Genomic DNA, 21,757 nt, shown 5'->3' on the forward strand with positions numbered 1-21,757 from the left:
AGCACACATAATTTGGCCAATGCATTGTGCCCTCATTAAACAAAGGTTGTTAAAGGAGCCTATTTTCTTTTGTCAATTAAGATTAATCACACATTTATGTCAAGAGAGCCCACACACTGGGGGGGTCTTTTTAATTTGCAGGCATCAACAGGCTGCACCTAAATGCTGACAATGACACTTCTTTTTCTGTCTGAAATAATTTCTAAATAATTAAGAACAAGTTTCTAAATAATCTATGTTTATTTTGATTTAGAATAAGATACCACTCATTACTGAGAAGAATTTGGTTTGATCAACGGAGAGGGAAACAGTGCAGTAAAGACGGCAAGCTCTTTAAAAAATAAATAAATCTACAAAACCAAATGAAATTTGTCTTTCTTATTATACTCAGCAACCAAACATACTGCTGCCTATTTCCACTCCTGTTTTTTTTTTTCTTCCCCTCTTGGCAGAATCCTATTCACACTTCGGAATGAAGCTACTCTAGGATGGAGAAAGGAACAGTTGCAACATCCCTCTAAGTATAACTTGAAAACTGGTTTTAATTCAAAATGGATTTTTTAAAAAATCCTTTTTTAAAAAAAAGCCCAAACTCCTCCCCTAAGAAGCAGTTTGCACATGGATGTCCATTGATGACTGTGTCACAGATTTAACCACAAGGAGAGGTGTTCTATAACCCAGGATGGGCTGGTGTGGTGAGGAGGGGTCATGGAGATGATCTCCCAGCCATGGAGCTGATCTCATCACTGCTTCCTGGGATGGCATGTGCGTGTGGTAGGGCAGCAGTGAAGGCAATCAGGGTGCACCATTGGCACCAAATTGAACCTCCCAGTTGGGCACAAAACTTGCCTCAAACTCACTGCTGCCTTGCTCTGCCACATGCCAGTAAGTGGCAATGATTCCAGTGCTTAGAGGCTCGCTTTGCGTTGATTCCACCGGCCCCTTTTGCTACAACCTAATGCTACCTCAGACACCATATATATTTATTTATAATTATATATATATATATATATATATATACAGAGAGAGAAAGAGACAGAGAGAGAGAGAGAGAGAGAGAGAGAGAGAGAGAGAGTGTCATTTTTCACACATTCCACAAACCAATGCAGAGTGAGGAGAAACCTATTGTTGTGCATAGATGTGTGAATCAGCTAGAAAGGAACACAGTATTATTTCCAACAAACATGTTTTAAAACAAAACCGTTCCTTGTTTTAAACATTGTTTGACACTTTGTTCACCTGAGGAAGGCAAAAAGTGCACCCCTCCCATTTATAATGTATAGTATGAAATAAATCTCTGTAGCTACACAGTATGTACTGTAGTATATAGTTTTAAGTTTCTTTTTTTAAAAAAATAAATCAATCAATTTCAGGCTAATAAAGTAAAATAAGCCAGATGACTAAATAAGATGACACAGATGGTACTGGATGATTGCTTAGATATGGTAACATGTGTAAATGTCCATGGATGTTATTGGGTACTGGCGAGAAAGACTCAGAAAGAGTCCAGATATTATTATTATTTTGTATGCTAGATAATTCAGGCACAGTTGTCCTCTTCAAGTATTCTCTAGTCAAGTTAATTAAACACATGGAGGGGGAAGGGGAGTGGCAAAGGGACATATGCATTAGCTCTCCCTCCTCACCACCATTCTGAATGCCCTTCCCCAAAGATGCAAGGGAAACTACTTAAGCTGTTCACATTTTAAAATGAACATACAAAACCTGCATCTTCTGAAAAATGTACCCTTCCCTGAAATTTGTCATGCATAGCCCCGATCTCTCACCAAAAAGACCTGTACCCACCCCGCAAAAGAAAGATGGCAAATGTTAGGAAAAAATGTGCACAGAAACAATTGTATTGGGGAAAATAGGACACAAAACTTGAACTGAAACACACCCATCCTTCAGAATGTACGCACATTTTGCAATGCTACCCCCAAGCCAACAAACATGTACAAAAATGAACTCCCTGGGTGGGGGGGGGGGCATGCTGTGCATTTTTGCAAACTAGTGCAGAAAATGTGAAACTTAGCCCAAGACTGGGGACAAAAGAGGAATTGAAAAAAGCCAGAATAATTTTTTTAAAGAGTAGGGAGCTTCCACAAGTATAGGAGTTCTCTCTCTCTCTGAGTTTGGAGGATTATCAGGGTGGTGATAGGGCACAATGAGCACACTTGTCTGTGCACACAAACCCCTTCATGTGATTAATTAAAATGACTAGAGAATGCCTGAAGAGTGAGGCTTGTATTCCTCCTCTGGAGCTCTCTATAAACACTGTAAGGGGCATATAATCCTGCATGGAATTTCTGTCAATGAAGGGAGAGATTTGTGCACCCGATGAAATGTGTACCCAGATAAGTGTTCCTCCATTCAAAATTAAAAGTAGTTATTGGTGTGAGACATCAAGTAGCATGCTGGCTGTCCCATGTGAATCCGTAACCACAGTTTTGGAAGTGGGGGAAACTATGGGAAACTTCACTGATCTATTGATGCATGCAGTTTAGTATTGCCTGCAATGACTGGCTAGAAGCTCTCTGAAGTTTAAGGTGGGGGTCTCTCTCAGCTGTAATTGGAGATGCTGGGGATTGAATATAGGACTTCTGCATGCAACACTGATCTCTGCCACTAAGCCTAGCCCATCCAAAACAATATGGCATAAATGAGCTTTGTAGTTTAAGGGAAGGACTGACGTGCATGGAGCTTGGCCCAGTGTGATGCATGGTGGCAGAGCCAATCTGATGCTTCTGCTGCCACATGTTGCACCAAGTCAATCTTGCTGTGCTGCACCCTTCCCCTTTCTTTCTCAGTAAGCATGTGACCCACGGTGTTAGGAAGCTAGAAGAGTAATGCTGCCCCATCAACAGCACTTCACTGGCCACTACTAGTCCCTAGCACTTCCTGTTTAAAAAAGGATCGAGCATTAGATGATGAGAAGACCTGTACCTCAGACTCAGGAGAACTGCTGCCAGACAGAGTAGGCAACACTAAGCTAGATGAACAATTATCTGACCTATGTTCCTAACCAATTAAAAAAAATGAATAAAAATGAATGGAAGTGCACATGGAGCTTCTGAGAGCAAGTGCTCTATCTCTCTCTCTGTATGAATATAGGAGGTCATTAGCTAAGGGACATCTGTGTATGGAACAGAGATTCTACTCCCACAGTAGCTCATACTTTGCTCTCTAGTCGGTTCACATAGGCGTCACTTAATGACCTCATCATGATGACTTGCACATGTGAATGAGACATCAGATTTCAATTCCACATGTCTGATTGTTATCAAACTTCTCACACAGATTATATATATATATATATATATATATATAATCAGAGCCTGTTTAGCTGAAGGCATCAAGAACAGAATAAGTGGGTGTTTCAAGTGTTCAAATCTGAGGGCTCAAACATGTAAAAATCTCAGTTTCATGCAGAACAGGCAGCAGTTTGTTTTTACTGCTTGATTGGAACACTCGAAAAGCCTTGAGCCCCTATTGGAATGAATTGTTTTATACTGAAGATAAGCGATACCACATAGCATCATCAGCTGTTTAGTGGTACTGAGAGAAACTCAGTTTTTACCTAAGGGGACCCATTACAAATGTGATCATTAGAATAGTAGTCTGGACTTTTGAAACCTGGGTTCAAGCCCTCACTCACTTATGTAATTCACTGGGTTGACTTGGGGCTAAAATGACATTGCTCAGTCTAACCTACCTCAAAGGGTTGTTCTAAATGTAACATCTATCTCTTTGAGATCCTTGGAGGAAGCCTGAGATGCAGATGAAGCATCTACTGGAGCTGCCAAAGATAATAATAATTGCTGCCCCTCACCTCCTCCTCTTCCTCCCCGGAATGCCCAATGGTGGAGGATGGTCACATGGTAGGCAGCAGAGGAAGTGGCAGTGGGCAGTGGAAGCTCAGCAGCCAACAAGTTGCAAGAGGCAGTGAGCAGCACACCCCATGGGAACCAAATCTGCCACTCCTTCCAACTCTCAGGAGCCTGCTGCTTCCTCACCTTGCCTCATGGATGGTTTTATGCATAGGAATGCATTAGTAGTAACCATTCAAAATGCAAGCAATCTAATCCGATAAACGGTGTTTCCCCCCAGTAGTTTTAAGTCTTGATATTTAATTCTTCCTATGTAGCTTTAAAGCACCATAAAGTTCATTGACACAATTTCCCCCCTCCCCTAATATATTGTGGCAAGACCTAGCAGGAACCATGAAAGTCTTAAAACACGTTAACTATGAACTTTTTTGTGTATTGATTTTCCATGACAGCACTCTCAATTTGCCATTAGGAGATGAAGCCATTTAATTCTGATGGATGGGTAAAATCAGCTCAATATTTTAGCTGTTCAAGTGGATATAAGAAAGCTAGTTTGGGGAAACTTTATGTTTTACCAATGATTTTTTCATAATTTAGTAGTCTTATCATTCTGTGTCAGGGTTCAGAAATCAATGCAGTGCTTCCTATGCCCATGGGAAATCAAAGACACCAACACATAGGTTGATGGAATCTTAGTCTGAGCTAACCTAGTTAGATGGGGGCCATATAATTAATAACATCATTATTATTATTTGTTGGAACAAACACTGGGTAAAATCACCTTTAAGTTCTTTTGTGCAAATCCCATAAAAATTAGACCTGCACAAGCAAGTCAAGTGAGCAATCCACAGATCTTTGAGATCTAGGTATCCAGCAGGCAAAATAACCAAGCAGAATTTTCCAGCATATACCACTGAACTGCGAATTTGCATAAGAAGCATTTCTGGAGGTACTGACATTGTGGTTGGAGTAAGGTCTTGCTTCTCAACTGTAATCTAGCATATATACCCTGCCCCCCATGGATGTATGGAGAGCTTAGATCTGGTATGAAAGCTACAAGCTTGTTATAATTTGGGAGAGAAGTTTCAACAACCACTCGTTTCTTATCAGGTGCAGACATTTAGGTCACCCATAAGCCCGCTTTAGGCACTAGAAAGAGGGCTACATGGGAGGGGGGTTGTAGTGGGATGAGTGTGATAGCACCACCCACTTCTCTAGCAACATTTTCCTTGCCTTCCTTGTGTGGTAAGAGACTATTTGCAGTGAGAGCCTTATAATTCCATGGAGGTTCATAGCACATTTGAGAACCCCAGTTATGCAAAAGGTTCTAAAAGGTGTTGGCAGCCTCCACGGATATAAAAAGCTCTCCAGCACAGTCTGTCACCTTCTACAAGCTGAAAAGCTTGGTTGGATCTGCTAGGCTTGCCTTTAAATGCAAACTTAATCAACTTTCTCTCTCCCTGCCCCCTCCCCCTCCCCCCGCCAATAGGGCATATAAACAATATTTTGTAAGATTAACTTTTAAATGGAAGAAGTAAACTTTAAACTTAACAATTATGTGTGCATGTGCATGATCAAGGCCTATGTCGACTATTTTCTAAAACAACAAAGAAGCTTTTTTTTTTTAATACAAAGCGAACACTGAAGACTTAAGTGAAGGTTTCCTGGAACCGAAGCTACTTTCTGATTGATTTGTCAAACTATTTACTGTGCTTGAATTACTGTTGAGTCGTTGTGTCAGTATCTAAAGCATTAACATGTATCCCAGAATTTACATGCAGTGAGCCCTATCTCAGACAAAGCATTTTGTGGGGTTAGGGAAAGATACACAATAACATAGCCTGAGCTTTATATGAATTAAATGCAACTGGAAAGTTAAAAGTGAAACTTCTCTTGTAATTATTATTATTATTAGTAGTAGTATTACTTTACATTACATGTTAAAAGCAAAATGTGTTCAGAATAACAGTGGGGATAATAAAGCTACTTATAGTTGCCGAGGGCAATACAGAGAAACTCTGTTAGCATTCATTGGAACCCTCGGCAACAGGAATTTCAATAAATTTACAAGCCATTTTATATTACAGTAATTATACACACAGAGGTTTGCTCATAAGTTACAGATTTTAAAGTTACATTGATGAGCCTACATGAAGTTCTTTTCACAGGAAAAGATTCTTCTTCTTTTTCAATCACACTTTGCTTCCTTCTCTCCATCAAATTTCGATTGTCTGTGGTAAAGTAAAATTGGAGCTAGGAAAGCTGTTCGATTGTGTTACAGACAGGTTATTTGGTTGCAGAATGTACAAGACTGCAGGAATCAAAGGCTAGGGAGAAAGAAAAAGCAAGTGGATCAGGACTCTTTCATATTAAAAAAAAAAGAAGAAGACATATTTTCTGTACCCGGTATAGCCTTTACTCGCTATTCATTATACTGTATACGAAAACTAGCACACAGAGATCAGTCATGAATGTCTAATCTTCTCTGGTACATCACCTTGAGCTGCTACAGAATAAAGTTAACAAGAGGGACTTCATAATTACATCCCTCAAACATTTGCTTCCTGGTCCTCTCATTCTTTAGACTAATGCCAGTGATTTGCTTCAGCATAGACTGAGCAAAAAATGCCAAGAATTATTTTGCCTAATGGCTTTTGCATACAGCGTGTGAAGTTACAGAGTGAAACCTACAGGAACTGACAACATACATTCACTACCACAATGTTGTCTCCTAGAGGATACTTGTTTAACACCAAGAGGCACAACACAGGCCCATGCAGAGAGTGGGGTGGGTGGCTGGGTGAGGGCAATCAGGTACACTTGTCCTGGGCCTCAGAGGGCTAAGCTGGTTGGGAGCCCCCACCAGGGACCAGCTGCTTTTTTTGTTTGTTTGTTTCAGTTTATAATCTAAGTCTAACAAGACTTGGGTCTTGGGCCTCATATAAGCTCTGCATGGGCCAGGCACAACACAACTCATAAAGGTCTATCTATTTGATTGGGGAATCGAGGGGCATAATAATAGTTAGGAATCTTTATAGGCATCCACAGAGACATAATATACAGCAGAGCCGGGGGATTCTTTTTTCAGCTGAAGGGAAGCATTCCGGTGTGGGCAAACTTCAAAGAAGGCAGGTGGGGGGCTGGCCAGTGATGCATAGGGTGAAAGGCAACATGTAGGTGGACCCAGACACAAAAGTGTACAGAGCAACAAGTGTGGCTCTTACTTTTATACAGCAGGCTACACTCCAGCTGTGCAAATGTCAGAGGTTTCTACGCCCTGCATGCACATCTCTCCACCTATCCTCTATCACAGTTCAGGGACATATTCCACTCAGGAAAAAGCACATGAGCATGTAGCCTTGGTCTGGTGCGGGGTATGACCAGAGGAGATGTGTGTGGCCTGATGGGGAAACATAGCATTGGGGAAAGTTACAAGGGCCAGAAAGGCTAGAATGGTGCTTTGAACTTCCAGGTCTGAGGTTCTGCACCCCTGATTTTGTGTGTGTGTGTGTGTGACTTCAAGGAGTCATACTCCAAAATAAGGGAGGTTATGTCTTGGTTTGGGGATGTTTTGCAGATCAGACCTATACTTGTGAAAATAATACGTGAAAAAGTGGAAGATAAGAGGTATATCGTCTCCTGTATGGTAAGCTGAAATTTCTTGTTGCTTCCCCTGCCTAAAGCTAGAATCCCAACCCCTCTTAACTAGCATAGTTCAATAAGACTTATGTCTTAGAAGACATGGTTAGGATTGTGCTGTAAAAGGTTTAATGGTACTCTCCTCCAAGTTGGCTAGCTTGGGTTCTTTATTGCTCTGTCCTGGTTTGTAGGTTTGTTAATTGTGTTGAGAAAATTTTGGGGGGTGAAAAGGGGAAATGCCCCTGCCAGGAGCTATTTATACTTCTGCTTATTCACCACATGTTGTAAACCTGATGGTGTCATGACACCTTGCAGCCTGCCAGAGGAACAGTTATGTGAAAATGTCAAGGAGGGTAAAAGAAGCTAGTAATCAGTTTGAATGCCAGGGAGGGGACATGTGATTCTATATTGCCCCCTCTTTTCCCCCAGATTGCTGCTGCAGCAGTTTATCATAGCTCACCAAATCAAATCAGATACTAGAAGGTATAGTCCTTCTTCGCACCCATTCAGAATAAAATATTTCCCTCCTTAATGTTTTACATAACAAAATCGGAATGGCTGCTTATTGCGGTAACACCATCACATTCACATTGTGACCTTGTTTTGGCTGAGATCTAGGCCCCACCTGCACTATAAATGTTGAGCATTATCATACTGCTTTAAATACTCAATAATCTTGGGAATGGTAGTTCATTTACGATGCTGAGAGTTATTAGGAGACTCCTATTCCCCTTACAGAACTATAATTCCCAGAGGGAAGAAGGTTTGACTATTAAACCACCCTGGCAATTGAAGCTCTGTGAGAGGAATAGTGGAGGTCTCTTAACAATGCTTGGCACACTTTAACAAACTACATTTCGGGGGGGGGGGTTGTGTGTGGGGGAGAACCATGGTCATTTAAAGTGGCACAGTACCGCTTTACATGCATAGTGCAGATGGGGCCCATGCCATTGTGCTTTTTTAAATGGCATGTGGAGCTGCAGGATATCACACACACACACACAAAATGTGCTCCCCAGGTGGACCCCCATTTATATATATATATATAAATCTTCCCTCTCCACACCTCATCACCAGTTTCTCAGTGATAGCTTTGCAGCACAGGTAGGATAGAGGAAACAACGCATCAACTTTCCTGCAGTTTGCAAGGCTGGAAGAGACCGATCTGTTGCAACCCTTTGTGATACCACACCAGCCCTTCCTCTCCTAAATGTCTTTGCCCTTCTTCGCTTACAAACCCAGCACTAAGCAAGATGCCCTCATCAAGCCAGAAGATACTGGGCATTGTAGGTGTGTGTTCCCTGGGCTATGGTGGAGAATAAATTTATTCCACATTTAATGCAACATTGCAAAGGCTCAGATCTCTTCAGGTGCTTCAAGTGCATGTGAACAGATCACTTTTGTTTGTTTGTTTTAAACAGTTTATACCACCCTTCATCATTTTGGTCTTCTGGGAGGCACATGCCATATTGTAGGTTGCATGTACCATACCACCTTCCTAATGTTTCCACTTTTGGAACTCACCAACATAACAGGAATACTTTACTTTCCATTTTTAGTTCCCTCATGAAGAATTGCAAGGCTCTGTCATGAGTATAATAATTATACTGGGTGTTCATTATTATTATTATTCTGTACAAGTTAAAAGTATGACCTGAAAGCAAAGAGTTTATCCGAAAGTTCTCCTCTTTGACTGTTGCTGAGCAGATCTTTTCCAAAACTTGCTGTCACTTCTATCAAAAAAGGGATACCAGCCTTGTCTTTAAATGATATTTTGTGTCATGACAGCTCATTGGGGAAAGAATCACACTTTTTTGTTTCCTTTTTTCCTTTTGTTTTTTGCATACTGTTATATACTGATTAAGCTGAATTTCCTTTAACTTGTTACTTAGGATAGAGGTCTTCAGCTTCAACTCAGAATTCTTATATACATGAATATTAACAAACCTGAATAGGTTTGCATATGCATTATAATTGTGTTAAGCTGTGCCTATATACACTCACACTTTAAAGCCCGAAATAGCTTGATTTGTCAAGGTATGCCTTTATAGTTGGTGCTCATGGATCAAAGTAGCGTTCTTCCCAGATATGGAGGCTGCCTGGGCCGGGATGAAGTTTGCAAGAGGAATGACTTTGACTGGGTCTTCACTGGTGCAGTGTCTTTCGCAGGTGTTGTAGAACTGAGGCCTGGGTCCCCCTTGGCCTTTGTCAGTATCATCCTTCGGAAGGGGCCTTCCGAGGGTGTGCCTTCCCTCTGGCATGGCTCCACACCCCCATCCTTGCTGGAAGCCGAATGCTGGCAAAGGAGGATTGGATTGCTGGTACTGTGTCAGGGAAGGAGGCATCCAGCAATTGTCAGAATGGCCAAGGATGAGACATTCTTGTGTGCAGGTTTCAGAAGCTTCAGCAAGAGCTTTTTGGAGGTTCACTTCAATAGCTTAAAAAGAAAAGAGAAGAAGATTAGGTGTCATTTAATAATATTTATTTCTTATAGAGCAGGGGTGGGGCCCTCCAGATGTTGCTGGACTCCAACTTCCATCGTTCTTGAGAACTGGTTATGCCAGCTATGACTCATGGGAGTTAGGAGTCCAGCAACAGTGAGAAGAACACAAGTTCTCCATTCCTGATGAATTATATTTGTGATGTTCTGGGGTAACAAGTTTCAGAACACTATTCAACTGAATAACTCTTTAGCTTTATTGTGATTATACATGTATGATTTCATTAACTATAGACATTTATAGCAACATAGGAAGCCACTTTATACTGAATCAATCCATTGCTCTTTCTAGTTCAATACTGTCTACTCCGACTGGCACCAACCCTCTGGGTGTTCAGATAGGGAGCTCTCCCAGCCCTACCAGGAGATGCTGGAGAAGGAATCTGTAGCCTGCTTCATGTGGGATAACCAGTCTCAGGTTAACCAGTCTCATATAACAACATTCTTAAATCTAATTAATGCATGAAGGGATTGATACCATAGAGCATGCTGTCCTGCCAGGCTTGGCTAAGTCACTTCCCTCAACTAGAGAGGAACTACCGGTAGGTAATCAAGCCTTTGTTCTCTCCAGTCTACCTGAGAAGCTCAGCATGTGGAGATGTTTGAGCTAGAGGCTCCAGCTCACCCCTCTTGGCTCTCACCAGCCATTCTTTAGTTCCTCTACCAGTAATTTAGGAACTTGCATCACTTTGTAACTAAGCCAAGTTTTACTGCCTGTGCAGCTTTCTGAAGCCCAAGAATCTGGCCTTTGGAAAGTTTGTAAGTAATTTTTTTTTTTAAAGTTATCAAATATGTGGTCTTTTTCCTATGCTGGTGAAAGAAGGGAAATAGCCCCATTCTGAATCAGATGAATAGAACTCCACCCACCACAGAATTACACTTCCTATAATTTTCAGCACACCAAAAATGAGAGAATTATTTTCACTCTTCATGTTTTTATGATCTCTTCATTTAGGTGCTTTTGTTCTCATTTGCATCAAATACAAAGATATCTTTTTGAAGGCAGAGTATGAAGTCTTAAGCTTTGATGCTATGGATAACACAGTTGTCCACTGTTGTAGAAGCAACCTGCAGACATAATGCAACATGCTCTATATCTCTGTATATACACAGAAACTAGGAATGCACATTGAATTTACATGATTCCCTAATTCCAAAGTAGAACCAGAAACTTCAGGGGTCAGACTTACATTTAAATAGGATTTTTAACACTCTTAAACATACAGTAGGGAGGGCACGCATACCCCAAAAACCACACTGCAGAAAACTAAATTGAACCTTCTGTTAACCAGATGGGGAGCAGGGAGTTCAATCCTGCTGGGTGTTGCTTTGTCAATATGTTCCCCACAGGTAACACCCTGGTTAATTAGACCGCTGCAGCCAGCAGGACTCGGTTTGTGAGTGGAGAGTGCATTAGTGCTGGGATATGCTTCACCAGTGCATTCATATTTGACTATGGATAGCTATGGTGACTCTACCCATGAAAAAGAGGACGTGTCCTGGAAAAATAGTACATATGGCAACCCTGCATAAACTTTGGGTTAAACCCCGATTTTGTTTTTTTGCGAAACAGCCTTTTTGTCTGAATGTGGAGGCTACCTGATGTGGCTCAGTGACTCAGATCTACTTCATTCACCCACCTTCCTCCATGCTGAGTTCTAGGAGCAGGGCCGGCCTACCCAAGAGGCAAGATGAGGCAACAGAGCATTAGATTGGGCCTCCAAAGAATACATCACCCACTGCTGCAGCAACAAAGGCTGTGGTATACTCCTTGGAGGCCGGATCTGCCACCTCCTTGGCAGCAACCCCATGCCTCCTATACAGTAGCGTGTCACTGGTGGTCTCCTCCCCACCTTGTTTCCAATGTAGATCTTTCTTCCTCCCTTGTTCCTGATGTAGTTGTTCACTCACCCATTCTTCCCTACTCCAGAACCATTTTGTGGTTCACATCAGGTGCCAAAATGTCTTGAACTGGCCCTGTCTATGATGGCAACATAGAGACAAGAGGGGAGGAAGCTGACAAGTTGTGCCAGACCCTGAACAGGAATGGGTGGGGACTGGCTAAAGGCAGACTGGGGTTGGTGGAGAAGTGCTCCATGCATCTTAATGAGTATAATGCAACCACCCATATGGGCAGGGGCCCCCACATTTGTTCTTAGTCTTTCATACAGTCTCTCTTTCCAGAATCTATTTTCACTGTGAAGTAGAAGAAAAAGAAGAAAGTCTGCAGGATAATATACCTGCTGTGACTCTATTTTATAGCTACAGTACACATACCTGATCAAACTACCACATTATTTGCAGAGTCAGGGCAAAGCGGAATTTCCTGGGTTTTAAGTACTATTGTCTCTCTTTTTTTGTTTTTATGTCGATCACACACAGACACAGTAAAAGTACACATCCTGTTCTTATTTGAACTCCAAATTGCTTTGGGGAGCAAACAGTGGGATCATATTTGTTTAATTTGTCTGCCCCAGAAATAAGAACTTTTCCCCCCCTTTAAGGCTGTCAGGTGAATTCCTGTCTCCTCAAATATACAGATCTGAGTTTGACTTACAAGCATAGCAGTTTAAAGGCTTTTATTCATTGTTCATCAGCCTGTATCACTCGTAGGTTAAAAGAGTTTTCAGTAATTATATATAGAAGTGGAGTGTGGGACAAGAATCAAGGTTGTTGCAGTATTGCCAGTAGCTATCCTTGAGGTTCTTTTTTTGTTTTTTTAAAATCACTTAACCCAATTGACTTCTCTAAATCTTTCTTCTTATCCATCGAGGGAGGCTTTTATCAGAGACAAAAGTCAGATACAGCAAGCATAAATGGGGATCGAGATATGATTATCCATGAGGAATAATAGTAGATAGTAGAACAAAGAGGCTGGTAAAGCATTCTTGCTTTCCTGTGATGTAAAAGGAACAGAAACCCCACAAATTAAGCAGATTTGATAGCTGCTGCCCTTGGAAATGCCATAGAGATCACAAAGATGCACATGAATCATTTCGCTTGGACCCAGTGTGTTTTGTGTCAGGACATAGTTCCTCAGGGGCAATTGAACCAGTTTCTTCAAAGCAACAGCTCAAACAGCCTTGCAATCTGCCTGGCAAAGAAAATGGAGTGCATCCATCTAAGTTACAGTAAAGCAGCAGAAATTAATGGACCTTCATTACATCCATTCCTTTCAATGGGCCTGCTCCAAGTATAACTAATGTTGGTTATGACAGGTGCCCAGTGTCTGGGACAATATATATATTGTCCAGCACTTTCTCCAAAGAGGGCAGTATACAGTACCTGGTTCTAATGTATCCACTCATTTATTCACACAACAACCCAGCAAAGGTAGGTTTGACTGATAAACAGTGCCTTGGCCAAGTACACTGATATATTACACCACTATTTCATTTAAAAAATCAACGCGGTTTGAAATAATAGCACATAAAACCATTAGATAGATAGATGATAGATAGATATGTTAAAATCAAACATCAATTAACTATTGTGGAAAGAGGTGTTCCTGGTTGCTTGCATAGGCTTGACAGAATAGAAAGGTTTTCAGCAGATTCAGCTACCTCTCTAGCAGCAGAGTACAGTGGGACCTTGGTTCTTGTATAGCTTAGTTGTCGAACAAATCGTCTCCCAAACTTCTCAAACCTTGAAGTAAGTGTTCCGGTTTGTGAAAGTTTTTCAGGAGCAGAACATCCAACATGGCTTCCGCTTGAGTGCAGGAAGCTCCTGCAGCCAATCAGAAGCAGCACCTTGATTTTCAAATGGTTTCAGGAGGACAACAGACTCCCAGAATTCGAGAACCAAGGTACCATTGTATTCTGTAATACTGGGCCAATGACACTAAAGTCTCTACTTATTGTTATCAAGTGAGCTTGCCAACTCAAGGAATGACCAGTGATGCACCTGCAGATGATCTTAGTGATCAAGCTGGGATATAAGGGCTCAGGTGATCCCTGTGGTAGCATGGACCTAAGTTGTTTAGGGCTTTGTAAATTAATACAAGAGCCCTGAACCTGGCTCAGTAGTAGATGGACTTCCGGTACAGGTGTTTTAACAATGGTGTTCCATGCTGTTGCCCAGATGCACCCATCAGCTGTCTGACTGTTGCATTCTGCACCAGCTGAAGTTTCTGAACCAGACCCAAGGTCAGCCCCATGTAGAGCACATTACCATAATATAGCCCTGAGGTTATCATTGCATGGACTCCAATGGTTAGACTATCCCTGTCCAGGAATAGCCATAGCTGGTGAACCAATTGAAGCTGCTAGAAGGCACTTAGTGAGATGGATGGCGGAGGTGATACTTGAAGCCTAGACTCCTCAGAGCTTGTCTGACACTAGATTTGTTCACACATTACAATGAAGACTATTTCAAGCTGTCTCTAAAAGCTGAGCCATGGCTTAGTGGTAGAGCATTTAATTTGCATGCAGGTGTTCCCAGTTTTAATCCCTGGAATCTACAGCTGGGGCTAAGAGACAACCCTGCCTACAATACAGGAGAGCCACTGACACTCAGTGCAGTCTATTTAATACTTTGCTAGATGGACCAATCATCTGACTCATGGCTTCCAATGTTCCTACACGTTTACAAATGTTGGCGTTAAAGAAGATACACTAACTGGTTTGTTCAGCTCAACTATTGTATACACAGACTGAACACTGCATGTGAACAATTATATGATTACACAGCTGATATTTTTGTGCACACGGGGACACGGAAAGTACACTTGTTGAACACAGCATGTGAACACATCTACTCTAGTCAAGCAGCATATATTTTGTGCAAGATTTAATAGTCACATTGAAATCAACTGGGCAAATATACAATAAACGTGCATGAAGCCTAGGCAACTATATATGTTCTTAACTTTCCTATTGATTACAGTTGAAGAACTACACACACACACACACACACACACACACACACACACACACACAGGCTCTGGTGTAGCCTATCAATATGGAACATCTGTCCTCTTTTACAAGCCAGGGAATTATCTGCATGCATTCTGGAAAATCCCTGTGTGTCCCCATGGAACTGTTCTATTAATGAAAAATGGGCCACTCCTGTGCTGCTGGGATTTTGAATCATAGTATAGCTGCCTGTTTGCAACTGAAAAAAGAAAGAAAAGAAAACACTAGAAAAATCACTTAAACACAGTGAATTTTCCTTAGTGTTGTGTAATGAGAAATGTTCAGTCTAGCTAAGTCTCAACAAAAGCCAACACAGAGTTTGACACACTGCTGGATGGGAGCCATCCAACCTTCCTTCGCACCCACTCTTATTTCATCACAAAGCAAGCAACAATTAGCACACAATTAAGCAAATTGCCATAATTATGCCATTGCTGTTCTACTTTTCATATTTCCCCAACACAGTACATATATGAATACATGGCTGGCAGGCCAGCATCATTCGTTCGGCAGCCCAGAAGTGGCTCTCTCAATTGCTGGAACATTTCTTATTAAACAGCTCCAGCAGCACATTGCAGTCTTATCTGCTCAGCAGGAAGTTGCTCAAGTGATGCCGATGACAAGCTTAAACTGCTCATGTCAGCCAATAGCTAATAAGGAATATGCCGGTTTCTTGCTAGAGGTTGTACTCCCGTCTATGCGGGAAGTGTGGCCTAATGTGAGGAAATTATGGCTCAGAATGACTCTGGTGGCCTGAAGTAGCCACTTGGGTATCATAATTTAGCAGCTTTAGCTATGTAAGAGACCCAAAATGACAGTAAAAATGAAGAACAAAGTAGAAGTCGTCTGTTAGTATAAGTCGGGTTGCTTTAATGAGGTCAGTACCAAGACACTTTAATGTAGAACCCCTAAAATGATTGCTGTTATAATATACTCTACCTTTTTTTCTTTTTTCTTTTCTTTTTGGTTTAATAATAAAAAGCCTTTGGGAACAGATTGCCATGAATATTTTAGTTTTCCCATATAAGTTTAAATAAATTTGAGGGAAAAATAAGACTGTGATTAAAAGTTCCAAAGCTTTACAGTTCTTTAATCATAGACTGAAGTAGAATGCACATTAGTCATTGACAGGTTTCTTTCAACTTTTTGGTCTGTTATAAAGAGCTTATTCTTTAAAAAGAAAAAAAAATCAAGGACAAGTGAACTGTCTTATATTATTGGAAAAGGAAACCCTTGGTTCCAAAGTTTGTGCTAAATTAATATGTTCTCCATACATTTTCATCATAATATTGGGCAATCCTGTTAATTTATCCTAGAAAGAGCTTGAGAGCAGGTTCCTTGCAACTAATAATTTCCCATGGGGATAAACATTAACAACAACAAAAAAAACCCTTTCTTTCCTCCTCAATCCTTAAATATTTAAAAGGGAAATTGTAATGAATTGTAATGGTTCTGCATTATTTTACAGAGAATTTGATGCATATTCAAAACATTAAAGCATCCGTATTGAAATGAAGGTGGTACGTTGAGCTAGATTTAAGGTATAAATAACAACGGCTTTGTTTTAATATTTCATCAGTCGCTTCACTTTTAAACTGCTCCTTCTTAAAACATTGATAGGAGCTTCTTTTATTTAACAGGGCATATCAGACAACACTACAATGATTTTGGATGAAAAGTAATACTATTTTGATACAAATGACTGATAAAGACCGTTAAACCAATCAAGTATTTAAAGGGGGCTGTTTAAAAGGAGTTCATCGTATACTTGGAATATTCAGGGTAGTCTAAATGTCCTTATTTCAAAATGTTTTCTTCACATACTTTATCATGCAGAAACCTCTTAAACCCCATCACATTAATAGGATATTTGAATAGGCTGTAGATATGTTGAAGATCCATAAATAGTCACCACTGACCTGGTTTTGTTGTTGTTTTTGTTTAATTAAACCAGGTGGGCATAAAAGTTGCTGTTGTCCCATGTGCCAACACTGACAGTCTAGTTGGTTGTTCTAAAACATACATTCCCTTTGGAATGTAAATTGTTGTTGTTGTTTGTTTGTTTAAAAAAAAACAATTGCAGCAGCAATACTAAAATGATTACGTGGCTGCCACATAAGAACACAGAAAGTTAGCTGTTATCAAACTGTCTACATAGTATAGTACTGTCCAGTGTAGTCCTTGCTAACCTGGTGTCCTTCTAACTGTTTTGGATTACAGCTCCCATCAGCCCCAGCTGTTTTCCTTGAAGTAAACTGTTCCTCAACTCACCATGCTTTCAGAGGTATATTATTCTCAGATAGGAGCCCTTACAAAGATTTTCCTTATCAAATTGACTTCCACCTTGAACTACTCACCTCCTGGCTATCCCCAGCTGGGTGCGGTGGATGGGAGTTGTAATCCAAAATGGCTGCAGTGCACCAGGTTAGTGAAGGTTGGTTTAGTCTGACTGGAAGCAGCTATCTAAAGCCACAGAGATATTTCACACCCTGCTACTTGGTATCATTTTAATTGCTAGTGCCACATATTGAACCTGCATTGTGGATACATAAGGGCTCACCCACTCACTTCGCTAGAAAGGATAGCTCTCTATGAGCATAGAGATGCATGAATGGAAGTATGCAGATACACTTTCAACAAGTGAATGAGAAAGTCTATGATCCATCCAAAGTAGACCCACAGGCACCAGATTGCTCAAAGCCAATGCCCATGAATGTTTGTTGTTGTTGTTGTTGTTTTATACCCCGCTGTCAGAGAACTGCCATCATGGAAGCTTGTTGTGCAGTGGCTGCTTCTTGTGAAATCTATTGCACAAGAATCTTTGGTAATGCACTTGTGTTTTCCTTTGCAAAACAATGTTTCACCAGCAGAACAAGGATATCTTTACACTGGATATTCCCATTGGCCTCAAAATGGAGATTACAGACCGGGCAGATGAGTCTATGCTAGGTACTGCAGGCCTCAGGTTGCTCCTAGGTTTCTGGGGGGAAGAATAAATATCTGATCCCTATTTCAAGGGATGTAAAGTCTAGTATTTATCCAGATCTCTCACCAGCCTTAAGTGAAATGCACTGGTTCCTGATTAGGCAGAGATTAGTCAGAAGCAGTGTGTGTATCATATTTTCTGACATAAACAGGCATGCGATATCCCAGCAGGGTTAACCACCATTAAAAAAAGATGGTTTATACATATGGCTAAATAGAAATTAAAACACATTGAAAATAGAGCCTTCGCTGTTGCATGGGGAGGCATAATTTGCATTGGATTCCCTAATATCAGCAAATTACACAGCCTTGCCACCAAGAAATGTGTTTGCAAGTTCCATGGGGATGCAGCATGCTGTTTAGATTAAAGGAAACCTGGTGCAGAAATAATGACATTCTCAATGGCTCGTCAACTGGACTACAATCCAGCTATTGGGCGGGGGGAGCATCTAAAGATGGCACTTTGGAAGTGAAACAAAGGCTAATTAACTGAAAGCTGCTTAGCCAAATTAAGGTAACTCCGGCCATTGTGGAAAGGCATTTATATCCCCTTTAACAATTGCATAATTATTCCATTCCCTCATTAACCAGGCATATAAGAGCCAATTAGCACCAATTAAACAGATGTGTATACACTTAAGTTCAATTATTTATTTAATCAAGAGTCACTGGCAACATGGTATATGCTATCATTTAAATGAAAGAAGCCTCTTTATATGCATGCAAAGGCTATTGGTGATGGTGTTTTATAAAGTTTACTGAAGATGTGTTAAGAATGAGGAAGTAGTACCTGCTCAGGGATTAAGGGGTTGGAAAGAACAGAAGATTGGGTGAGGTACACTCAAATGCTGCTGCTGAAACTTGATAGATATCTGGTACAGTATACCACACACATAATCTCAGTATCGTGTGTGTCCAAAATATAATGAAGATATATAATTAATATAGATTCAGGTAGGTAGCCGTGTTGGTCTGACGCAGTCGAAATAAATAAATTGCTGTCGACGGTGACCCTTTGCTGGCGGAGGAGCTTAACTTCTTCTTTGCTCGCTTCGAGAAGGAGCCACCTGAGACGCCGGTATTACAGCCACCAGCCCATAGGGGCCCCTCATTCACTGTAGAGGAGCATGAGGTGAGACAGGTATTGAGGATGGTGAATCCGAGGAAGGCTGCTGGACCTGATGGCATCACGGGAAAGGTGTTGAAGGGCTGTGCGGATCAGCTGGCGAGGGTCTTTACTAAGATCTTCAACAAGTCCTTACACCAGTCTATTGTCCCACCCTGCCTGAAGTCGTCAACTATTGTTCCTCTGCCTAAAAAATCCACAATCAGTAGTCTGAACGACTACAGACCAGTTGCACTGACTCCAATCATCATGAAGTGTTTTGAGAAACTGGTGCGCCGTCACATTATTTCCTGTCTTCCATCAACTTTTGACAACTACCAGTTTGCATACAGGGCAAATAGATCCACGGAAGACGCTATCACTACCACTCTCCATGCTGCTCTGTTCCATCTGGAGCAGCCGGGGAGTTATGTGAGGCTGCTGTTTGTGGATTTTAGCTCTGCTTTTAACACTATCCTCCCCCATAGACTGGTGTCCAAGCTAGAGGCGATTGGACTCTCCAACTCCACCTGTCTCTGGGTTTTGGACTTTTTGTCAGAACGTTCTCAGAGGGTTAGAGTAGGGTCACATATGTCCACAGCCCTTAGCCTTAACACCGGCTCACCACAGGGTTGTGTGTTGAGTCCCCTGCTCTATACTCTCTATACGTATGATTGTACAGCCATTTATTCCAGCAACAAAATCATCAAGTTTGCTGATGACACTACGGTGGTGGGGCTCATTTCAGGAGGGGATGAGTCCGCCTATCGGGACGAGGTGGAGCGGCTTTGTGCTTGGTGTGGAGAGAACAATCTGGCTCTTAATACGACTAAGACCAAGGAATTGGTGGTGGATTACAGGGAAAAAAAGGCGGACATTCAGCCCTTGTATATCAACGGGGAACGGGTGGAGAGGGTGGCGGAATTCAGGTTTTTGGGAGTGACTATCGATCAGGGCATGACTTGGAGCGCAAATACCACTGCTCTGGTGAAGAAGGCCCAGCAGAGAATTTATTTCCTCAGACTTTTAAAGAAGAACAATCTGAGTGAGAGACTGCTGGTGTCCTTCTACCGAGGCTCCATAGAGAGCATTCTCACATACTGTATTTGTGCCTGGTTCTCCAGCTGTACAGCTAGGAAGAGGAAGGTGCTCCAGAAGGTCATAACCACAGCCCAAAGGATTATTGGTCATCCCCTCCCATCTTTGGAAGAACTGTACGGTTCCCGTTGTCTTAGGAAAGCAAATAATATCCTGCAGGATGCATCTCACCCGGGACACAGTCTGTTTGTACTACTGCCTTCTGGCAGGAGATACAGAAACATCAAGTCAAGGACAAATAGACTGAAAAATAGTTTCTATCCAAGAGCTGTGGCCTTCTTAAATGCAGTAACTCGATAGTGTGACCTGGGAGTTTGATGGGTGTGGGTGTGGGTGTGGCTGGAATGTGGTTTGTTTGGTTGTTGTTGTTGTGTTGCTTTTGTTGTTTTTAAGGGATGGCATCCAATTTCGTTGCACTTGTGCAATGTTGCACTTGTGTAATGACAATAAAGAATCTATCTATCTAAAAAATTGTCCAGCAGCACCTTAGAGACCAACTAAGTTTCTTCTGGGTATAAGCTTTCATGTGCATGCACACTTCTTCAGAAACACTGAAACAGCAGTTCTTTTTCACCCACTGGTATTCCTTGAACAGCTGTCTCCCCACAATTTTGTGTATCACCTTGTGAAACACATGTCAACAATCATTTAGGAATAATCCTAAATGTATCTCAGCTTGGTCATTGATATCATACCCTCCTTGTAATCTGCTCTGCTTCTCTTTTCTCCCCACCCAGGGTGGCCCTGTCCTCTGCCTGCCCCTCAGAGATGGTGTGTCATGCAGAGCTGGGCCCCGGTGGCAGCATGCTGTCCTCCTCACTCACTGTCCAGCAGCCCCTACTAGCTGGCAGCAGTGGCCATGGAGAGGCAATGGAATGCTCCATTTGCCACTGCTCAGGATAAGTGGAGGCTCATCCTCACCCCTGAGCTTATGCTGATAAGCCCAAATATAGGATTAATATGGGGGGGGGGTTGATCACTGGGTTTCTGGAAAAAGAGGACATCCTGGAGAGTTACTAGAGAGCAAGCGTGGTAAAATGGGCAGGCAGTAATGCACATTCTTCTCTCCCACACCTCCAGGCTCTTCATGCCCTGGCTCTCTCTGGCTGAATTCACATGGTCTTTGCTTCTGAAGTGGAACCATGGTTTTATACATGGGAAATTCCACCCTGACTGAAATCCTAGAGAGTCGCTGACGGTCTGTGTAGACAATACTGAGCAAGATGGACCAATGGGTCTGACTCAATATAAAGCAGCTTCCTAGGTTTGAATTCACTAGCTGAGTGCAGAATTGCATGTTGGTTGAAGGCCTCTAAATTTTTGGACGTTCCACTGTAGCATATACACTTTTAACAAGGTGGAACACACATCTTTAAACAAACTGAATATTTGGCTTTTATATTACAAAATTATGGCTTCAGGCCTGTCTTTGTGATTTCAGATGCGATTCTACTCCTCCCTCCCTTGATTTGCTTTAGCACTTATTTAAACCTCAAAAGAAAAAAAATCAAAGCACTTCTCTAAATCAAATGACAATGGAAAGAAATCTTGACTTCAATTAAGCTTTCAAAATATGCTATTATGTTGCTACAAAAAAGTCTCTTAACTGTCTTCTCCCACAAAAATAAATAAATATATATATATATATATATATTAAAAATGTGCCAGTTCCAAATGAGGGCACTTA

The 21,757-nt window shown here is 41.5% G+C and overlaps 1 protein-coding gene across 3 annotated transcripts in view; it reads right to left on the minus strand.

Moving 5' to 3' along the window:
- The window catches only part of PCDH11X (protocadherin 11 X-linked), a 758,870-nt gene that overhangs the window by 10,766 nt on the left and 726,347 nt on the right, over window positions 1-21,757 (minus strand). For 2 of the 3 annotated variants that reach the window (XM_083722715.1, XM_083722716.1), the window contains 2 exons: window positions 9,474-9,906; window positions 1,357-6,157 (listed from right to left, as the gene is read on the minus strand). In XM_083722715.1, the coding sequence (XP_083578841.1) occupies window positions 9,515-9,906 (392 nt within the window). In that variant the 3' untranslated portion in view covers window positions 1,357-6,157; window positions 9,474-9,514. Of the gene's footprint in view, window positions 1-1,356; window positions 6,158-9,473; window positions 9,907-21,757 lie in introns of those variants that run through there. The other variant, XR_014560298.1, reaches the window with a different exon arrangement.

This window comes from Podarcis gaigeae, assembly GCF_964106915.1.
Source record: "Podarcis gaigeae genome assembly, chromosome: Z".
Taxonomy (NCBI): domain Eukaryota; kingdom Metazoa; phylum Chordata; class Lepidosauria; order Squamata; family Lacertidae; genus Podarcis; species Podarcis gaigeae.